This window comes from Zeus faber, assembly GCF_960531495.2.
Source record: "Zeus faber genome assembly, chromosome: 6".
Classification (NCBI taxonomy): domain Eukaryota; kingdom Metazoa; phylum Chordata; class Actinopteri; order Zeiformes; family Zeidae; genus Zeus; species Zeus faber.
The window spans coordinates 34210612-34233583 of NC_137201.1; the positions used below are offsets into that span (position 1 = coordinate 34210612).

Below are 22972 nucleotides of genomic sequence, written 5' to 3' on the forward strand. Positions count from 1 at the left end.
TAACCCCAGGAGAGCGGCAGAGCCTCGTTATTCCACGGCGCCGCTGGAAGAAAAGCTCAAGGCTTCGCTTCATTGAATAAAGTGGGATGGTCTTACCGTCATAATCCGCCAGCATCTCGCTCCAGTCCAGGTTGAGGCTGCAGCTCCCGCTGCCCATGCTCGCCTGAAGGAAACATCTGTTACTGGAGAGCGGAAAACTGCTCCGCACACAAAAAGAGAAAGAAAAGATAAGAGTGCAGAGGCACTAACTTCTAGAAGTTGCAAAGTTGCCAACTGTGCCTCAGCTGTGACTGACAAAATGGTTGCAGAATTTTTATCATTTTATAATTGATTTATAATAATCCTATACAATTATATGACATATTAAGGGAGTAATATAAACAAAAGAGGGAATGTTTTTATTAACATAAATGGGGTTTATAATGTTGGTGGTTATATTTACCACATTTTCTATTATTTTGTTTTGTTTTAGCTGCAATTGTCTCTTGAATAAAGTCCAACTCGTTTTAAAGGCCTAATAATTTAATTTTTGGTTTATTTAAACTCCACCATCATTTTTATTTTTCAACAGTTAAACTGTTAAAAAAGGTTTTACTTGGATGCCTGATCATTACATTTTCAGTTTCCAAACAAAACCATATGAAAAGTGGTTGGAAACGGGGCCCTTAACCCTTAACGCCGAGCGCTGCACCATCCAGGAGCTTGGCGACGTACGGAGAAGTCGCTCTCGTCCGTCTCCAGGTCATTGTTCTCGGCCTGGATCTCTCTGGTGAGCTGCTCCTCCTCGGCGATGGCGCTGGCGATGGCCTCCTCATTGGCCTTCTCCAGGCGGTCAGCCAGCTCCTCTTTCTTGGCCAGAACTTCGGCCATGGACTGGGGCTGGATACACAGGACACAGACACACACTGGACCTTCATGCGTTGTGGAATAACGACGATACAACTCAACCTGGCAAATCAAACGTATTCCAACCATCTGGTCATTAATCGATAGGATAAACAGGGAACACCAATTGGACCCAAGCACAGGTTGTAGCACACAATCAGCACAAAGATCACAGGTGGGGGGGGGGGCATTCAGCGGTCATGCAGGTCAGGTGCATTGTGGGAGTGAAGAGATGGACGAAGAGATCAAACCGTTCACTTCGATTGCTTTGAAGACTCCACCATCCTACAGTACTTACTCACAGTGTGATCCATAAACGTTAAACTTCGCCTGAAACACACATCTGAACATCAGACCATGTTGACGACAGGCAACTAACCCAACCAGAACTAGTTCCATCTAAACCAGCCGTCCTTGGTCAGGAACAGCACAGGTAACAGCGTGTCATAGACTGCACTGCTGTGAAACCATGTTTAGCTGATTTAGCTGCTAAAATTCTTCTAAACTTTGCATTAAAACTGCAATCTCCCCTTTTTGGCAGCCAATTATATTTCGCGGCTCAAAAAAAGAAAAAGAAAGAAATTCCTCTTAATAAAATTAGATATGGTTTTGGGAGTCAGGGTGGCAATATTACATTCATCCATAGAAAGTTTCAACATTTATTTAATAACAAATACATTTTCCCATTGCTGCGTAAAAAGCTTTCCAAGATCTGTAAAAACTGAGAGTTGGCAAAAGAAAGGGAATATATTTAACCTTATCTCAACAGCGGATGACCGGAGGTTCTTAAAAGTACATAAGAGAACACAAAGACGCCTGGAGCTTTGACACCAGCTGCCTGCCGGGGTCAGAGTTCACTCAATCATTTTTAACCAAATCTAAGATTGAGTTTTGGACAAATCATCTCTCTCTTATTCAATGAAGTCGTGCAGGTGAGCAGCACAGTATACCTCTGGTCCAGAGGTCAGTATTGGGGAGACACACGGCAGGTTATGAACCTTAGAACCGTTCCCCTCAGGTCAGAGACGCTCAGTGATGAGGGAATGGAATAAACGAACCAGGGCTTTATTCCACACAACGTGAGACAGGTGAGAACAAGGAGTTCCTTCATTCCTGTCCGCAGGTGAGTATGAAGGTAAGCACTGGCTGTGGCGGAAGGTTTAGTGTTTTACAACATGAGAAATGTTGACTCTGATGCAGAAGAACTTAAATACATGGATAAAGTAAATCCCAAAAATGCTTATGTTTATGAAATCAGAATCTCATAAATTGAAATTTAAGACTATTCAATAACTTAGGCGTAATATTTGTAAAACACAAGTGATTTAGGCCTTTTTAAGGCCCTGCAGAAACCCTGTTACAGTAACAAGCTGGCAGAGCTGTGTTGTCAGCACGCTGGTCTGGAGCTTTCATGAACGGACTATGTTTAGGCGGTGAAAGGCCCCTGGGGGCCCCCTGAAGTCCCCCCACCCTCCATCTCTCAGCACTCACAGTAGAAAGCTCTGTCGGATCCAGGACATTCTCCGGTTTCCCCGTCGCCACGGGAGTCACAGTCTGTCCTGGAACAGATGTTGCCGCGCCTCCCTTGTCCCCGCGGTCCTGCGAGGCCAGGACTCCGGCCGGGGGGGGGTCTGGGGACCGAGGGGCGATCGGAGCGGGGCCGGGGAATCGCGGGGGGAGGGTTGTTTGGGGGTCTGGGTCGGGGGCTGAGGGCGGGGTGGGCGCTGGGGGAGGGCAGAGAGCTGGCGTGGGGGGGTCTCCGCAGGGCGCGCTCTCTGCTGGGGGCTGCACCGACAGTCACACAAACAAAATTAAAGACATGCAGATTCAGGCAGATCATCAGAGCAATTTAATAAAAAACACATCAAACCAACCGACACACTGATCTCAACACCCAGCATGCAGGGGGGCGGGCGCCAACATGCCCTAAAACAGTGGTTCTCAACGCGGGGTCCGGGGATCCACCGGGGGTCCTTCAAGAGGTTCCAGGGGGTCCCCGGCTGTTTGGATGCTAGATGCACTGTCATGTCTATTATAGACACCAAATCAGACCAATAAGAATCTACTCAGACTGGATCCCAGAGACTGATCCAACCTGATCAAATGGGGTCTGTGGCCTTATGTAGATCAAATGGAAGGTCTACGTGAAAAAGTTTGAGAATCACTGCCCTAAAATAGTGTCTGCCTTTTAAAAGTCACCCGACGCCTCCCAACACACCCGTACCCAGCGTGTTGGGAGGCGTCGACGGTGTATTTATTTCACGAGGCGAAAACCGGACTTCTGCCTCTGAAATGTCAGAGTACGATCAATGGTCTTGAAGCTGATATCCGCTTGGGGATGGCCGCTGTGGCGTTGGGACTGGGCGGCCCGGCCCAACGCCACAGCGGCCAAAACAAAAACAACGCGGCCGATACAACAGTGTCCCGTTACTCTGCTTCTGGTGAATAATTGACATCAGGGGACCGTGTGGGGGTACCTCCATCACATGCCCCTTCTTTGGGCTCTCAGAGTCGCCGGTCTTCCCCGGGGGGGCAGGGTCTTCGGAGTTCGGCGGGGGCTCGTCCTTCTCCGAGCAGGGGGGTCGCTCCTCCTGCGGCTGCTTGTCCGGTTTGGGGACCACGTGGGCCAGCACCGGGCTGACCTTGGCGACAATCGCAGCGGAGCGCGGCTTGGCAGGGCGCCCCCGCTGGACGGTCTCCCAGCCCTCGGCGTCCTTCTTTCCTACAAACAGCAGCACAACACACTGACTGGACTTTACCTTGTTCTGCAAGGTAAAGTCCAGGGGGTAAAGGGGCAAAGGGGTACTCCAGGTTTTGGGAAATCACAGGGCTCAACATTAACGGTTGCCCCAGACAATCACAATCAGGCCATTGTCAACCATTGTGTGTGAAACAACTTTTCATATGTAAATAAATAACAATATAATAGTTTAAACTGTACAAAATAAAAATAAGACAAAAACAAGTTAGAACCGAGTCTAAGTTGATGATTGAGTTGTTTACTTGAAACAATACAAAAAAAATAAAAAATTATATATATATTTATATTCTAATACTTCTCCTTTCTTAATATTGCCCTTTTAATATTGCAATATGGATATAATATAACCAGTCTTGGCAACCAATAGCCAGTTTGGTGACCACTTCTACAAGTCAGTGCCAGAACTGGGAATTTGGCTTTTTGTCTGTCTTACGCAGATTCAGATGAGAAGGTGGATACCATATTCTGGTGTACCCAGAACTGAGACGGCAACAGGCTGCATGCTAACTGTGTTAGCTCAATGCAAGGCTGCAGAGGGGATCAACTAGCCTAGCACCTGGGAAGGAACCAGCGTCTCTGTGTTCTTACCAGGTTTTTCTGTGAGGTGGGCGGCAGGTTGACTGGGGAGGGGGAGAGACTGGGACGACTTCACCCGGTCTGCCCAACTGAGACCTGAATGGGAGAGTCGGGATGCAGCCAGCGGGGGCTGAGGGCCGCTGGAGGAGGAAAGAGCAGCAACATGTCGGCGTCAAAATATCTGTCAACAGCCTGACAGAGAGATTTAGTCACCATCCAACTCTGATATCAACTCCTAGCCAACTGTCTGGTTAGCTCCTCAATGGATGTCACTTTTCATTGCAATAGTAAAACATGATTTTTGACTTTCCTTGCAATATCCTCACAAAAAAAACCCACAACAAACAAATTATAAAATTTTTTGAGAAGTTTCATTTTGGCCGCAACAATAACAAAAAACTCTGGGAAATCCTGGAGGCAGTGTCCAACCAGCACTCTCTGACCAGAGATAACGCAGCACTGGATGATTTGTGATCAATATCCATTTCCCGTCGTATCAGATTACAGTCCGTGCACGTATTGACGAGCTGCTTCAGCACGAGGACGGAGGGATCGACACCAAAACACGACTTGCATGCTTCACCTTCAGCATCAAATCCATGCATTCGTGCTTTTCTGGAGAACTAATAAGTACTTTGTTAATTAAGTACTACTTTGTCATTTTTCAAGTTATCCATTCCAGACTGGGACGATTTTGCTCAGTATGAATTCTTACCCGAAATTGAGGGTCCGGCGTGCGCTGGGGGAGGGCAGGAGTCTGTCGGCCTGCGGGGTGGGCATCACATGGCGTCCCGGGGACATCTTCCGCACCTCCCATGCTAGAGAGGTGGGTCTGTGCCCAACGACAGGGACAAACATCCAGGTTAGAAAAGATCAGCTGAGCCCTAATGAATTCACTGTGTTGTGCTAGCTCTAGAGAAAGACAGAGAGAAACGGACAGACAGAGAGAGAGACAGACAGAGAGAGAGACAGACAGAGAGGGCTGACCTGTTCTGAGCGTCAGTGTTCTCCAGCTTCTCCTGCAGATGGATCCAGTCGATCAGAGCTTTGAAGTCTCGCACGTAGTTGTCCAACATCATCAGAACCTCCTGAACCCAGAAAACACCAACAGCGATAAACACAAAGTACTGTTGGGAACGATGAGAAGAACGGAAAAACAGGCACAAAACACTGAGAAAGGAAGTTTTATTCTCTAGAATATTGCATTATTAAACATACAACATCCGTTTCCAACAACAGCTTTGTTAACAACTGTGAACAAATGGGTAGAAAAACGACATCCCAGGAAACATTACACGACGCTGCACGACTTGACATTCGGCATTCATTCATAATAAATGCGGCTGATTTACACAAAGTCCTCCCTCACTCATCAACCAAACGACTGGTTTTACTGGCTCATCAGAACCGGATCTCAAAAGAGCTGAACATTGCAGCGATTCAAGCCAAAAGTCATTCACTTTTCTAAAGTAATCATAAAAACACAGTAAATGTTTATAGGGAGCACGAGAGCCCCTGATAAATGTTCATCTGACGGGATCTGGAGATGAAAGATTCTTTGTTCTTTAAAAGCAAGGTGCAGTGAAATGATAGATCTGTCGACCTCCAGCGGCAGCGCAAAACTAAATAAACATAATAATATAATTTAAATAAGAAAAAATCTGTATACAGAAAGGCATAAGTAAAAAAAACAAACAAAAAAAACCCCATTAATGCACAATATATATGTAATCTAATATGAATACGTATGTATGTACAGTGTGCGGTGGGAAAAACATGGAAAACCAGATGGATCACAGATAATCATAGGAACAATTAGTGAACAGGACGATGGCACCAGTTAACAAATCTGTGAGTCTACGCCCACTATGACCACTAAGCAGAGTGGTCCCTTCCCCAGTGGGAGTGGTCCTGTTGCCAAGGCCCCAGTGAACCAAACCAGGTGATTGATGGCGAGGTGGAGGGAGTGGTAATTGAGAGTAAAGCTTCACGGTGCTTTTAGTTAATAGACAAGTCAGGCTTGTGAACGATGTCTGCCGCAGCACGGCGGCTGATTAGAGCTGGTTAACGGGTGGAGCCCACAACCAGGACCGCTGCTCATCTGGGAACGAAGGCTGAGGGTAGGGGGGTCCGGGGTCCACATCATGTTAACAGAACCCTCACCCAAATACAGCGGAGGACCTGCCACGTTTCAACGAGCAGGTTGTGACCAACGGCATCAGAATAAATATTACTCCAGCTTCTTCTTTCACCATTTACTTATAGATAATATTTTTAAAAGCTGTATTTACATGCAACCAAGTAAAGCATCCGCTAAACTTTTATAATATTATTAATATTATAATAAATAACATTATTTTAAAATATTACATTTTAGAATATTCTATTGTTTTTCAGCAATCTTTACTTAATTTAACTGTAACATCATTTTAAAAATTGTGAAAATTACATTTTACCTTCTTATCTTTTAATAGTGATGGTGAGGAGAAGCAGCGAGTCTTGTCTCCCCCGTGTGGGACGGGGTGTGATATAAATCACGGCTCGTGATATAAATCACGGCTCGGTGAGAATGAGGAGTTGAGGGAAGTGGTCTCACTAGACCTGGAGACCGAGGGTTAAAGAGATGTAGGTGTTATAAATAAATACACATGAATCATTCTGTTGAGCCGAGGCTGAAGGCATCCTGTTTGATGGTGTGGGGGGGGGACTCGCACTCAAAACAGGCAACACCCAGCCTTCACAGAGCGGTAGAGAGGGGGCACGTGGTGATAGTGCATATATGAACGTTTTCAGCGTTTAGAAACGTTTTAACATGCTTGAAAAACAGCATAGTCCATGTAAGGAATCTTGGAACTACATCTGTATGGTTGTTACTTACATATTAATGTAATTACTGAGCTCTGATATGAGATTTTTTTAAACAATCTGATTAAACAGTTCAGATATTTCCCTGTTTGGATATTCAACATTTTCCACCCTAAAGGGTTGGCTTTGAAGCACACGCATCTAAAACTATTGTCCCATAAACCCAAGTCAAGAATTGTAAAAAAATGAATTACCTGCGAGAAACAGACAGTTTCACTTGATGACCAATGTGTTTAAACTGTGGAAAACTTTAAATATTTTGGTACAATTCTGGACTTCCAAGTGAGCTTCTCTGAAAATACAGAGTATGTTTCAAGAGAATTTATGAAGACTCGACTTCTTCAGTGTTCGTCTGCAGATTTTAGAACTTGCGTAAAAAAAACTCTTGTTGAGAGTGTTTTAACTTCCTGCCTGGTACAGTCACCTAGACTGTGGATGGAAGAATAAACTATCCAGGGTTGTGTTAATCGCAAGGAAAACAGTTGGCAAACCCCAAAAGCCTCTGACCCGACTTTTTACAAGGACAAGGGAGAAGGCGAGGAGGAAGCTGGCAGAACGCTCCGTCTCTGAGCTCAGGGAAGCGCTACAGAGTTTAAGAAGTCCTTCATCCCGAGTGTCATCCATTTTCTTAACTCCATATAGTGAGTGATGAGATTTAAGCCACAGACATAGATACAAACTGTTTTAATGCGTGATGTGACCCTGTCTATGTGTGTGTTTCACTAACCGCCTGTCTGTCTTCATGCCGTTTCTTACGTTTGGTGAGCCCAAGACAATTTTTTTTCACCCTGTTGAACAATAAAGATACATTCTATTCTACTCTATTCTATTCTATTCTATTCGATGTTAAAGAGACTTCTCCTGAACTCATCTCAGTCTGTAGTGGATTTCTTTCTCCCCTTTCTCTTTGGGGGGCGGGGGGGTGTTCATGTGAAAGCCCCCAGTGCAGGTTGCCCTTGACGACACCAGAGGATTACAGCTGAGGGCTCCCTGTGCTCTCTGGTCCCCCTCCAGAAGACTGAGTCGTATATCAGTGTCCATTAAGCCCCAGCTGGGTGGGAGCTGGATTAGGGAGCAGCAGTGAGCGGGGCCATTAGACGCTTCTGGGGTGAACCAAGGGCCACCGCAGGTTTGGAACGGCACCCGGCAGCCAGACGTCTGGCATGGACCTAAAGCGCCGCAGCAGACCACGGGGCAGCCAGACCACGGGCACCCACCGGATGGACACCATGGACAGGCAGACCAAGGGCAGCCAGACCACACCGGAAACATGCTTGGCATAATGCAGCTTGGCAGAAGGATCACTATCATGCAGGTACAACACCACCACACCCATATGAACCAATATAAACACTGGAGTAACACTGTGAGACAGACACTCATTCGTCAAAACAATACCCAACGCTTTATATCTGCTGTGGAAGGCTTTTAGTGCGAGTACCAGCGCCACAAGGTGTGGCCTACTGTTGGCCCACGACCGCTGCAGCACATAAAATCACATTGTTTACACCCTCCTCCGCTAAGTCAGGCGGAAAAGAGGCTCCTGTGATCACTCTCTCAGCAGCAGGACTCCAGAGATCCCTCTGACATGAAGCAGAGACCAGCAGGAATGCAAGCGGAGCGGGTTAGAGCTGTGGGCTCAGCGACGCCCTCTGTTGTCCAGTTGTATCAGCTTAAGGTTTCCCCAAAGGGGAGTAAGCTCAGTCAGTCAAATAGAAGCCAGTGTTGCAACACATTCATACATCATCATTCATCCCTTTCAGCAAACTGTTATTATCTACATTTGGATCTTTCCAAAGAAAAGAAAAAAGATGAATGCCACTATGTTTGTGGAAACCACCCACCTTGCATTCTACGACACTTTGGTCCGATTCGCAGGTGACGTAGATCTCGTCCACGGCCCGACGCAGGTTGTCGAACAGAAATGCCCAGTATCTTGCTCGGAGGTCCACCTTACGCGGCGCCCGAGCTTTGGTCGGACTCTTCTCTGTCACCTTGTCCAGCAGGGCGCTGGCGGCGGCATTCTGTGGAGAAACACGATGGAGACTGGTGAACAGGTGGAATCACCTTTGTAAAATAGGTCGGTGGGGGGGGGGGGGGGGGGGGGGGATCTGTGGTTAAAACAACGGTTTTAATTCCTGTGACATCCTGTGCAGAGGATGAGAAGACACCAAGGCGTTTAGGGGCATTGTACTGTGATGAATGCACACAGATACATCTCTGGCTGGAGGGTCACAGGGTTCACTCCCAAAGCCAAATGATAGAAAAATAAGGTCAAGGTCAAAAAAAAAATACCAGAGTTCTCCTTTAAAATATCTCATTTGTATAAGTAGACGTGTAGATTGGATATCTTGGAAATCATCAACTTTCTACACCTCATCACACAATTTAAGGCAATTGTTCATTATCACACAAGCATGTTCAAAGGGTAACTTTTGTCTGATTAGACATGACAATATTCTACATTTTCAACAAAAGTCATTTTAATGAAGGTCATCCATTGTCGCTACGCCCCTTTATCCAACGACACCTCGACTTCCAATGCATGCTGGGTAATAACACTCACAAGTCAGTCTCCCAACGCTTTGCTTAACTAGAGACTGAGAACAATCTCTGAGGTTTCTTTGCTAAAACTGGGTGGAAACAATTAGAGAGTTAAAAAAAGAAAAATAAACCCTGCATTGCAGAACCAATCAAAAGTCTTTAGGCCGGTCCTTCATATTGGGGTGAGTCCTTGTAAACACTGCCGTACCAGCAACACGGGCATTAAAATAATAACATCTAACATTGCTCTGGACATCCATTATCAATGTTTTAAAAAGCTCTCATGGCGTTACAAAGTGATTGGTCATATCTCCAGTTTGTTCCACTGCGGAGGAGAACGGGGGGAGAGCATCATTTGCGGGGCAATGTTAGAGCCGTAGGTTCGTTAGCAGCCGTCCTAACAACTCACTTGTATTTAGAAATCCCCAGACGACCGGTAGGCGGCGAGATCTCCGATCGTCTGGTATCGAGAGACTAATTGAGGAAAACTTGTTTTACAACATGGACTGTCTTGATTTTAAGTTTTGAATTGGAGAGCTTGTGGGTGTTGGAGAAGGGTGTAGTGTGGGGCAGTTGGAATTCAAGGCTTTTCAAGTGGTATTTGGTGGGTGTTTGGCGCCCCCTGGTGCCGAACACCCCGGATGACACCGTTGCGTGCACCATAGCTTGGACAACAGCAGTTGGTTAATAAACTGGTGAATAGAGAAGAGCACCCACATGTTTCTTGTTCCTGTGGAGTCCGGAGTTGATTCTCTGAACTCTTGGGTTGCTGCTGGAGTTGCCTTTGGACTTGGCTGTGAAGCAGAGAGGAACAAGTTGAATATTACACCGCAGAAGGAACCGTCAACCTGGACATTGGTGACTTCAGTTAACACAGCTTGTCCTGGACCGAACCATCGTTCACATTAGAAATAAAAAACAAGGCCAGGAGGACCAAATGGAAGACGCTGAGGAGGCATTTCAGTTGCTACAAGCAATTTGTGATTCATACACAAAATGATGTCTTACAACTATGAGTGACTGAGTGGTTCTCAACCGGTGGCTCGTCAGTTGTTCAAAATGGTGGACCGGCTGATTGATGTTGTGTCTGCAAACGTGACTTCACAGCAACTCTCTGTATGAATTTGCTCAATTATAACAGCTGCTTACTGTAAAGACCTAGATACAGGAGGTTCCTGTGCCAGTGGTCTAAAGGAGCACATCATATGGATGTGAAATGCTTTATTAACAGTTCTAACTGCAATATGAATATTTTATTATACTGTAATACACCTGGAACGCTGTGTGTCACAGCACTTAAAGCCCATCTCAATACACTTAAAATTCCAGATTTTGGCCACCTCTGTGTAAAAGTGTCTTTATGTTTAAACACTCAGACATGGAGAGCAAGCTTTTCTGGTATTTTGATCTGAGCTTCATGAGGTTTCAAAAGCCCCCCACCTTCCTCCTCCTTGTTCTCCAGGGGCACGCTCCAGGCGATAAGGTTGCGAGCAGCTCGACCTTCCTCGGCTACGATCTTCCTCACCTTGTCGTGGCTGTTGGAGCGCTGGAAAGACGCCTGCAGACACACAAGACAGAATCTGACATGAAGTTCGTTCACGTAGACGAGAGAGCAGTGGAATATCCCTTTTCATCAACAGGGTTTCTTTTTGAGTTTCATGTAGAAAATAATGTCAACTGTTTTATTTTGGCCAGTATTTAAATTCCAATATCTTTGAAAAAAGAAGAGAAAAGCTATCAGACCAAAGTTTGGAAATTTTCAACATGCGATGCCCATCAATGCCATCATTCACTTCAAAACTATTTTTTTATCTAGGTTTGTTATAATGATTCTTGTTTTGTGTTAAGTGCGCTTTCATTTCAATTCCTTCTCCACGTACTTAAATGACTCAAAGTAGACTTGGGAAGACAGCTTTATTCATGAATGCTGATGGCTGGTTCAGGGAAAGTTGGAGGAGCAGAATATAGATCATATTTTTGCTTTACACTGCATTAATCATAAAACAGCCACTTTACCTTAATATATGAAATTAGATTTGGTGAAATGTATAAATTCCATTCAATCAAAAGGCCTGCAAGCGGCACCAGTTCTGTGCCTTTTTGGAACAAATTGAGAATGACACAAACACAAGAGCTGAACACACTGAATCTGAAACGAGAGCCCAAACCAGCTTCTCAGCGCAGCTTTTAACTGAGTGAAAGCATTCTCCAGAAAACTGAAGTGATGGAACTCCCAAAGAAAGAAGAAGAAGAAGAAATGTAATTTCCAAAAATGCAAGACCCCGATTGAGAAGGCCACTGCACACCGTGGGGATGAGTACGTTGCTGCCATTGAAAGGCGGAAGCATGAATTTGACGACAGGTTTGCTGACACCAAGGCCTATAGTTCTACTTGAAGGTACTTGGAGAGCCCTTCTCCAGTGAGGTGGACAGCGCTGCTGTCACTATTATACCACTATTATCTTCAATAAGTCCAACTATAGATCCAGACCAATCCATGCACATCTCTATGCCAACCAGATTGTCCACTGCCAACTGCCTCAACAGTCACATTACCGTGGCTTCACACACCGACCAACACCACAAAGCTAAAGCTACATTGACAACCAGGACGGTTCTGCACAGACTCTATGAAACGTACCTGTTGACGAACCGAAGGCTGGGAAAACATGGTCACTTGCATTAAGAGCCGGGTTCTGTTGTTTCTCTGTGTTGATGCCGTGTTTATCCACTACTACTACTACTACTACTACTACTAAAACCCTACTATCCACACAACTACGACCTACTACCACCCTACTATCCACACAACTACGATCTACTACCACCCTACTATCCACAGAACTACGATCTACTACCACCCTACTATCCACACTACTACGATCTACTACCAACCTATTATCCACACTACTACTATCTACTACCACGCTACTAGCCACACAACTACGTTCTACTACCACCTCTACTATCCACACTGCTACTACCCTTATTATCAATACTAGTATCTACTACAACCCTTACTTATCACCCTCCATCTACCACCACCCCTTCTATCCACACTATTAAGGTCTGTTACCACCCCTAATCTCCCCACTACTCTCAACCAACCATGTTGGAAAGGTACATGAACTGGAAATGAAATATTTCTTCTTATTCTTGTGTTTTAACAGCAGCTTGCATCCAATTGTAAAGTTGCATTAGTGTCCTCTGTTACTAAACGTGTGTGTGTGTCTGCCGTCCACAACAACTTTTTACATCTACACAGTTGTGACATCATTATCGCATAGTATCCATGGCAACGGTAGAATTACTCGTGGTGGTACAGTGTGTGTGTGTGTGTCTTAGTACTCTCCTACCACACCATGACATCAGTTTCACAGGAATTCCAACATTTTGAGAGTAGAGGTAGGAGAGGAGTATAGAATAATAGCAAAAGGTAGAGGGGAGTAGAGGTAGAGTAGAGAGAAGTAGAGTAGAGCTAGAGTAGAATAGAGAAAGGTAGAGTAGAGGGATGTAGGGTAGGATCTAGAGGTACAATAGGTAGAAATCAGGTAGATATAGGGGAGAGGTAGAGTAGATTCCCTTGTTACTGCAAAAGGAATGAGAGGGCTCCTTCCTTCTGTAGTAAATTAGGTATTTTCCAGTTGGGATTTAAGGTACGTCTGTGATTTTAACGTGGTTTTAACATCAGTTCCTGAGCTGATCGTCATAAATCATCTTAAAACTCATATATTCAACCGAATGTTGACAAATAGAATTTTACTGTATAAGTGTCACCTTTTCAAGCCCTGATTAGGCTGGGCTGACACCTACATGGACCTGTAACATGAATATCATGCTTCATGCAAAAGCATCAGGTAAGAGGAAAATATAAACAATATTTCTGAACTATATCTTTTAAATGTGTCGCTCTCTCACACAAACTAGAATCTGAAACAAAAATCACTTATTAACTTAGCGCTCTCTTCCCTAATGTTTCTCGCACAGACACCAACATTAAATCAGCTTAACACATTTTCCCAGTGATGGTAGAGCGAGTGTCTCTGACAGACCGCATGATAATTCCACCTTCCACTTTCACATTGTTTGATATTCTCACTTCTGGTAACCTGGCAACAAAGCAGCACAGAAGTTGATGTGTGGTGTGTTCCCAGTGGTTTTAACTCACTCACATTACGGTACTCATCCACACAGCTGCTATATTGTCATATTTGCTGTTTATTAACATGAAGACAACGATCGATTAATTGCATTCAATAGCCATGCTACGAGAAGAAAACGTATCTTGAACACAGCAAAAAAGAACAACCAAGTTGTCCCGATCGTAGCGACTGTATCAAAGGACAAAAGTCATATAAATGAGCATTCTCACAAGCCCCATTATTCCAACCACAGCATTGCGCAAGCCCTTCTTTTCAGCCCTTAACCACAATGAATAGTGTTGTTAGTCACATCTCATTAAAGACAAAACAGCAACCTTTGATGAACTATTAAGTAGTGCATGACGATGCCTAGATTAGTTTTACATGTTCACAGGAAGAGGCAGCCATGGCTCATTAGGTTATACACATGCAGAACCAACTCCTTGCAATGCTCTGCTACTATTTAATGTCCCTGGGGTAAATACCCAACTGACCTACTTTTGGCAAGAAACATTCTTTACATGTAGTGGTAGCTCAAGCCATTTTTAGCAAGAGAAAAAACTAAAATAAAAGACATATAACAACAGCAAATATAACAATGGCAAAATGGAATCAGCCTCACTAAAATTAACCACCTAGGTCACTCTCACACACCCGCAGTCTGCCAGTCTTTCCTCTGGTTTTCGTGGGGTTGCAGTCCAGTCACTAGATGGTCAGGTACCAGTCTACAGCCCTCCCAAGTCTGACACTGGGTAGAGTTCTTAGGCAGGCAAGGCTCAGCTGCAAAAAACCTGTCACCTGCCTTTCAGGGCTACGGGGTGCATCTCAGAACAACACTTTTACTTTTAAGAAGACTTCTTATGAAATGTTTCCCGGCCAATCTAAACTCTCAATGCATGGGTAAGGTCTTTTTCTTTTTGGATTGCGCTGTAAGGGGGGGGGGGGGGGGGTAAGGTGTAGGGTTTCTCCTGAAATGATCAACAGAGGCATGCAGCGGACAGCGGGGAAAACGAGCCAACAGGAGCAAGACAGAGGAGAAGCCATCGATTGAGGGTACATACTGAAAAGAAGAACAGTCTGCAAGCCGGTTCCTCGTCTTTCTCCAGCCCTGACATTCTTTCTGCAGCCCACTTCAGGCAACCTGTTCCCCGACGCCGCGGCCACTAGTGCAAGGTGACATCGTCATCTGACAGCAGGACCAAAATAGTCCCGCTGTGTAGCCTGCGCTCCTGCTACAACAACTCCACCAGCTGTGTCAACTCCTCCACTATCGCCGATTGAGAGACACAAGTGCTCGGCGGCCCTGCCATGCAGTCCATTCGCTCCGATGGTGCATCTGCAGCTCTGTCTGTAGCCAGAGCTCTTAGCGCTCTGCTGAGTTAGCAGCAGCCACTTGGGCCCAGAGTCACTGCCTGCTGCTGTCCGTCTGCCTGCTTCTCTGCTCTGCACTCCGATGCATGCAGCCTCATATGTTTACATCTATTCTCTATTGCATGATCTGCATCATAGCCCCCACTTTGTCTGTCTGTCTGTCTGTCTCTCTCACTCACTCCCTCCCTCCCTCCCTCCCTCCCTCCCTCCCCCTCCTTCTGCCAAAGCACTGCGCAGTCATGTGCACAAAGCAGGCCGGCTGCTCTGCCCCCGTTCTCTGCCTGTGATGGAGAGTAGCTGCAGGCTGAGTGAGCCTGAGCCTGGCACAGCATTAGCAACACACGCTGATGCTCTGGACTCTGCATCTAATGATTCACACACTGCTTGGGGAGGAAAACACAAATCCACATGGTTGGATTGCATGTAATAAGCGGAAAATACCCACAGATGGTTAAAGTTCAGAGAAAAAAGATAAAGTTGTGTTTTCTCTGAGGCCGCATTTTTCTCTCTTTTTATAATTTTTATTTTGTGCACACACGCAATTCCTGCCTGCATCCATGTGAATTTCTGCATCCATGGACACATGTACAGTATACATTCTCTGTGCAGCACATTGTATTTCACAGATGAAATGTGGTATGTAGATAAAGTTTGGCTTGCTTGCTTGCTTAACACATCATCACGTTTTACAATATTACGGATGGAATTTCTGACAATAACGTTTTTCTTATTACTGCTTCATCATTGAATGATATTATATGAGTAATGTAGAAATATTATATATAAAATTCTCAAATCCCTGTCCTACATCAGATCCTGATAGATAGATAGATAGATAGATAGATAGATAGATAGATAGATAGATAGATAGATAGATGGGAAGGGTTCATCAATGAAAACACTGAACCAGCGTCCAGGTAAAGGAGGATTAACCAGCACCAGGTCTTCCAAACCCACCAAGGCCAGGTAGCCCCAGAGGAGGCACTCCTCTGGGGCTACCTGTTTACGCACCCTGTTTAAAACGTTCTCCTGGATACCAACCGGCGGCTACCCCGGCCCTCACCTTGAGGCCGCTGATGGTGCTCTTGCTCCGGCCTCCTCCGTGCGAGGAGCCGGAGCTGTTGCTGCCGGACCGCTCCCTCCCCTCCCCGGCTTGGCTCAGTCTGGGGCCGAGGCGGTGCTGTCCGGCGCCGCGCCGCCGCCCGTCATGGCGGCTGTCCTTTGACATGGACCCGGCGGGTGTGTTCTGCTTAACGATCAGTGTGAAAGATGGAGGAACAGGAACAGACTCGAGGAGACGGATCCAACGCCGAAGGAGAAGCGCCGGACAACACACGGCATGACAACCCAACAAAAAGCAGGAAGTCTTCCGGGTCCCGGATTTGACCGACAACGCGTTCAACCAATCGGAGCAGGTCACCGGGGAGGCGGGCCAACATTTAGACCAATCGGGTGCGAGACAATGTGGGTCAGAGGGCGGCGCGTCGAGCGGCGGGCGGGGTTCACGGTGTCTGCCATGGCAACCGTGTAGAGCGGCGGGGTCAGTTCGGTTGTCGCTTCCGTGCACGGTGTTTTCACGGTAAAATGGAGAAACTCCTTCCGCTAAACGCCCCGTTGTGTTGTGTTGTGTTGTGTTGTGCTGTGTTGTGTTGTGCTGTGTTGTGTTGTGTTGTGTTGTGTTGTGCTGTGCTGTGTTGTGTTGTGTTGTGTTGTGTTGTGTTGTGCTGTGTTGTGTTGTGTTGTGTTGTGTTGTGTTGTGCTGTGTTGTGCTGTGCTGTGCTGTGCTGTGCTGTGTTGTGTTGTGTTGTGTTGTGCTGTGTTGTGCTGTGCTGTGCTGTGCTGTGTTGTGTTGTGTTGTGTTGTGTTGTGCTGTGCTGTGCTGTGTTGTGTTGTGTTGTGTTGTGCTGTGCTGTGTTGTGCTGTGCTGTGCTGTGCTGTGCTGTGTTGTGTTGTGTTGTGTTGTGTTGTGTTGTGCTGTGCTGTGCTGTGTTGTGTTGTGTTGTGTTGTGCTGTGCTGTGCTGTGTTGTGCTGTGCTGTGCTGTGCTGTGCTGTGTTGTGTTGTGTTGTGTTGTGTTGTGTTGTTGTTCACTGGGATGTTACTGTGCTTGTGCTCGCCTCTCAGGCTGTGCGTAGTGTTTTCCGTGTGGAACGAGGGCATTGTTGCTCGTATAAACACATCGTGAAAAACTTGATGTTCACCATGCACATATCGGCGATTAACAATTGTTTTGTCAATTTTATTCCAGAATAATTGTGGCTTAAAATAAAACTTGTAATAATACATCATATCTACGTATTGCAGAAGAGCCATTTATTGACAGTGGACGTTGGAATACATTTCAGATAGTGTTTTTCCTCGACCCAACTGGTGGAAAGTCACTCGATTCACATTTTATTAATTGCATTATCTCCAACATTGGTTTGAAAGTCCCGTAAAGGGTGCAGTGTGTAGAATTTATGGCATGGACTTGGCATAAATGGAATATAATATTGACAAGTATGTTTTAATTAGTGAATCGTGGTGTTGGCGTCACCGTCGAATGAGCTGTTTTTATCTATGTAGGGAGCGGGTACGCCTCACGGAGGCCGCCATCTTGCACCGCCATGTTTCTACAGTAGCCCAGAACGGACAAACCAAACACTGGCTCTAGAGAGGGACTTTCGCCTTTTCGCAAGTTTCTTCCACGGAGGCCGCCGTGATGCAGCGCCGTGATGCAGCGCCACCGCCGTGATGCAGCGCCGTGATGCACCGACGTGATGCAGCGCCGTGATGCACCGGCGTGGGGAGGGGTGTTCAGTTGGTTGTGATTTGCTGCCTCACCACTAGATGCCGCTACATTCTACACACTGCACCTTTAAATTTAGGTGGGAACATGTGATTGTGGAACATGTACAAAAATGTTGAGATCAATGCTCAATTTATCCATCAGGCAATGATGTCACACACAAACGGAATACAAGCACAGGACGATCAGGGTCATTGTGTCGCCAAGGCAACCCTGGAAAGAGTTGACATTTGGAGTACTTATCATATCATATGGTCATGATAAGAGACTCGTGACTCGTAAGAGACATTTGAATTAAGTAAAGTAAAAAAATACCCAAACACATAATTAATCTGGTAAAAGTACCACATTGGAATTTCTACTTCAGTAAAGGTGTTAAAGTTCTTGCTCTTTCTCTTAAACTATTAAAAGTAAAAAGTCCTTGTCACATCCACTGCCCTGATATAAAAGAACATATAATACTTCATAATGTACAGAACTGTACCTTAATTTCTGCAGATATGTGCTCATAGTATTTACAATAAAATAGTTGGTGGTGTCAAAGTCATTTACAATTATTAACAAATATAAATCCTGATGAAAATGAAGATTCAAGAGGTTTATTTTTCACATACATATACAAACTTTCATACATATATGCAGTGAAATGTTAAATGTAAATGTAATGGAAATGTAGGAGAGTTATAAACTACTATAATCTGGGACTCCCACAGATGGACCTCTCTGCAGGGATGATGACCGTGGCTTTTCTGGCAATACAGCATGCTTTTGGGGAAACTTTAGACAAATATCTTGACAAAGATCATTATATTGGTGATCAACACAACCCTGGACATGATATGAACGTATTACTTGGGAATCAGGTCAGTATCTTCATTTATCGGCTTTGGCTCTACTGTGCCATTTCTAATTGCAATTTGTTTTGTATCTTTGAAGGACTCTGAGGAGATAAAGAAACTTAGCCCAGCAAAGCAGAGGATAAAGATGTTGGATATTGTAAGAAACATTGACAAGAACTCTGATAATATGTTAAGTGAAGGTAAGTTAACTGGGGAAATGTGTTCACACATGTGGCTGATGTGTGAAGTTAATCTGCTTGAGACACTTAGAGAATGAACTGGCTGTATTATCTGTGTGTGTGTGCTGTTCAGAGGAGCTAGCGCTGTGGATCCAGCGTGTCTACAGGATCTACGCTCTGAAAGAGGCCCAGGAGCGTTTCCCCGACTTGGACGTGGACAGAGATGGCGTCATGTTGTGGAAGGAATACAACACTGCTTCTCACCAGGATCTCCTTAACTCTGACGACCAGGATGTTCTGGACGACCCAGAACAGGCATCCCTCAGATACGTAAGCATGCTCCTGTTGTACGTTTCAGCAGCGAGATTCAAGTCAATTACACGGTGGCCCTGAGAAGTCAACGCAGTTTAACTTAAGAAAACACAAGCAAATTACGAAAAACACAACAGTATTAACAGAAAACACAAGCCGATTAACAGAAAATCCACCATTTTTATTCAAGCCATTTAAGTGCCATGTTCCAGAGAAAAAAGCTTGTACCGCTTCTACCACCTGTGGTGAGGTTCGCGAATGATGCAAATCTTATAAAAGTTAATTGAAAAAGTTTATCAAAGTTTGTTGTTTTTTTTTCTATTTATTCATTGCATGGAGGAAGCAGATGGAGGATTTGGACGTGGTGGTCTCACGTGGTGCGATTGGTCTGTGATAGAGGCCGCTCCAGGTTATTACCAGGTTATAAATTCTTATATATAATTACAGACAAGAAATAATAGTATAGTTTAGTATAGTAGTATAATTTAGTTTAATATTTTTCATTGTAAATCAGTGCATCCGTGTGGAATGTCTGAATCCCTGAATGAATGAATCCCTTCTGGAATGTGGTTTTGCGGTTGTGTTTTCTGTTAATGCAGTTATGTTTCTCGTAATTTGCTTGTGTTTTTTCTATTTGCATGTGTTTTCCTAAGTTGCAGCGCGTTGAGCTCTCAGGACCACCGTACAATTATATATACTCATGGGCTGTATCTAAAAAATATACACAGAACAAAAATCTGAAAAATCTAAACAGAAACCATTTTATATACTGTATGTACAGTATCCAAAAAGGTTTTAACAAAAAATACTAAAATATATGCAGTATGTACTGTATATACCATGTTTGCATTTCTACTTAAGTAAAAGTAGATAATCACTGGCTCTTACATGAACTTCAAGTATTCAAAGTAGTAGTACTTCATATTCAGTCTCTACAGGAGGTGTTCCTCAAAAAAAGGAAATAAGGCCTTTTCGCACCGCAGGAACTGTTTCATAGATCTAAGAACTTTTGGAGGAACCGTCCCTTTTTTTTTGTTTGCACTCCAGGAACTAGGAACGTTCTTAGAACGCTGTTTTGAGGAACTTTTTTAGCTCCTACGCCACGGCAGGGACTAACCTGCACAAGAGGAACCTTCAGTGTTCCAAGTGCACGGTGATTGATCGAACAGATGAGTCAATGCAGCACCGGCAACCCGGCATATTTAAAAACCTGTGTAAATCTGTCTTTATTTACATACTATTTAGTTCCAAAATATTTTAACACTTGCGTTAAAAAATTCAACACAGCACCCCTCCGCCCCGACCTCGCCGCTTCCCGGGGCCGCGTGCCGCCTTTCCCTTCCACCTCCCTTGCTCCCGGCGCGCTGAGGACAGCCTGCCCCGGTGGAGTGGCATCGCTCTGAGTCTATAGGACCAGCCCTAAAGACTGAATACAACACTGAACTCATGCTGAAACCCTGTTGGCTTACGTCACTTCAGCGTCCCACTAGCGGTGCGGATGCAACCAGAAGAAAAGCCCTTGAAGCCATAGTTCTCGAGGGACCTCCCCGGTTCCTGGTTCCCCTCAGGGCGTTCACAGTCCCCAGAGCGGTTTGGTCCGAAAAACACAGACGAAGCACTACTGCACCTTTGAACGCTCAGCATATCCTGATATTAATCCACATTTAAAGAATGTACATGGATATAAATCCATATTTTCAAAAATAAATGTATTAAAATATAAATCCAGATTAAAAAAAAACAACAACAACTAAAGTAACAAATGTAGTAGAGTAAAAAGTGCAGATATTTGCTTTGAAACGTAGTGAAGTAAAAGTCCAAAGTCTTTGGAACTGAATGTGCTTCAGTACTTGTACTTTACTTTCCGTCACCGGCAAATGACGCTGTCGATGCATCAATGTGTATGTACCATATTAACACATACTGTAGACAGTGTAAACAAGTGGGTGGTGTTCTCTCAGCTTCACCTGAAGGAGAAGAGACGCTTCGATTTCGCTGACGTGGACGGAGCGCCAGGACTGAGCCCGACGGAGTTCTTCTCCTTCGCGTACCCGTCGGAGGCGGATGGCATGGCAGTGAGTGGATCCGCTCAATCCGACGCCAAACGGGCTCATGAACACGTGGCCGAGGGGAGCGCTCCAGCTCCTCCCTCCCGCTCCACGGATCACGAGCTGAGAGTTTGAACTTGTTTTTCAGGATTTCACCGTCGAGGACGTTCTGCGGGAATACGACGGAGACGGAGACGGGTTCATCAGCCTGGAGGAATTCATCGGAGATGTTCGTGGCGATGGTGACTGGAGGGCAATGAAAGGCTGATGTGTGCGGGGATGGAGCAGCACCAGGCGGACGTAGAGGATCCCAGATTTTTATCCCGTGGGACATTGAGGAAAAGGGACTTTTGGGATTTGTGATTGATTCAGAGCTTTCAGAGCATCTCTCCATCGGACACATCTGATGAAAGATGGCTCGTGAGCGCCAGGCTCTCCTCTTCCCTAAAAATTATGAATGGGATCAGTACTCGCTATCCACAAACACTTAAAGTGTAGTATTTAGAACCGCTATCACTAGTGAGAGGGTGGATCCGTTTGTCCTTCAGTGGAATAATGACTCCACTTCCCACTTTCCTTTCATTTTCTGTTTTGTTTCTGTCTTTCTTCTGTCCTGTTTGTGTTTTTATTTTTCTTAACACATTCACTGCCTTCATATGTTTTGTTTGTTGCGCTTTGAGGTATTGTAAATAAAGGGTGTCTTATAAATAACACGCATTATTATAATAATAATAATAATAATAATAATTATTGTTGTTGCTGTTCTTGTAGTCATGGATGTATCATGTTGTCCTGTTCTCCTGTCAGAGGACAGCGGTGCGTCCCAGTGGGAGCTGGAGGAATCGCTTCGTTTTAAAGACCTTTACGACCAGGACAAGGACGGGAAGCTGAACCGAGAAGAGCAGCTCCGCTGGGTCGCCCCCAACAGCTACGGCTCCGCCCGGCAGGAGGTGAGGAGCCGCCCTGTTCCGGTACTGAGTACCTGTAGGCCTACTGAGTACGGGTACTGAGGACTTTATGTTGTACTGCTGAAATAACAGTGAGATCAGTTCTTTTGAAGAGCCTGTGTGTTCATTACTTTCAGTCATTTATTCTACAACTATGTTGTTGTTGTGGGATTTAGATATTGGAGCATTTTCATGAGTACAAGTACAAGTACATCAGGACCATGATACTACTAAGCTGCTAAGTAGAGACCAGATATTGCTGCAGGTTTCCATTTGATATGGGATATTTCAGTAGTGGGTATGGTTCCCCTTTGCTGTGACGGTTTATTTGCATGTTGACCAATTTCCGTTGCCTCCACCTCCACCTCCTGCTCCTCCACCTCCTCCTCCTCCTCCTCAGGCTCTTCATCTCATAAAGGAAATGGACGTGAACGACGACGGGCACATTTCCGTGGCTGAAGTTTTAAAAAACCAAGAGACGTTCATGAACAGCGACGTGACGTCCCACGGCCAGCTGCACGACGAGTTCTAACCTCCCAACGTTCATATCAAAGACTTATTCTTTGACTGCGGAGAAGGAACAAAGATGATTTCCTGTTTTTTAGCCACATTGAGCCTCAGCCCAAACCCAAGCCAAGAGATGGAACAAGGACTCGGAGCTTTCACTGAAGTCTACTCTAGTAGAAGCAAAAGTACCATGCTGACTTTTCTGCTGA

At 45.2% G+C, this 22972-nt stretch overlaps 2 protein-coding genes across 2 annotated transcripts in view; one reads left to right on the top strand and one right to left on the bottom strand.

Moving 5' to 3' along the window:
- Positions 1-14956, bottom strand: part of scaper (S-phase cyclin A-associated protein in the ER) — a 56720-nt gene extending 41764 nt beyond the window's left edge. The window contains 10 exon segments of the mRNA XM_080001915.1: positions 2-163; positions 715-879; positions 3363-3607; positions 4235-4362; positions 4938-5054; positions 5210-5310; positions 8932-9111; positions 10349-10425; positions 11072-11189; positions 14835-14956. Coding sequence (XP_079858041.1) covers positions 2-163; positions 715-879; positions 3363-3607; positions 4235-4362; positions 4938-5054; positions 5210-5310; positions 8932-9111; positions 10349-10425; positions 11072-11189; positions 14835-14888 — 1347 coding nt within the window. The 5' untranslated portion in view covers positions 14889-14956.
- Positions 14957-16664: 1708 nt separating this feature from the next.
- Positions 16665-22971, top strand: rcn2 (reticulocalbin 2). The gene is made up of 8 exons (XM_080001881.1): positions 16665-16723; positions 18645-18794; positions 18868-18970; positions 19083-19279; positions 21223-21336; positions 21458-21551; positions 22117-22259; positions 22657-22971. Exons 2-8 carry the CDS (start codon positions 18645-18647, stop codon positions 22786-22788), a joined length of 933 nt encoding a protein of 310 aa, XP_079858007.1. The 5' UTR covers positions 16665-16723; the 3' UTR covers positions 22789-22971.
- Position 22972: the final 1 nt, after the last annotated feature.

Bases quoted from the DNA above. Each gene is read 5' to 3' on its own strand.
- rcn2 (XM_080001881.1), top strand. From the start codon at position 18,645: ATGGACCTCTCTGCAGGGATGATGACCGTGGCTTTTCTGGCAATACAG. The intron at 18,971-19,082 runs GTAAGTTAACTG...TGTGCTGTTCAG, and splicing joins TGATAATATGTTAAGTGAAG to AGGAGCTAGCGCTGTGGATC. The intron at 21,337-21,457 runs GTGAGTGGATCC...CTTGTTTTTCAG, and splicing joins CGGAGGCGGATGGCATGGCA to GATTTCACCGTCGAGGACGT.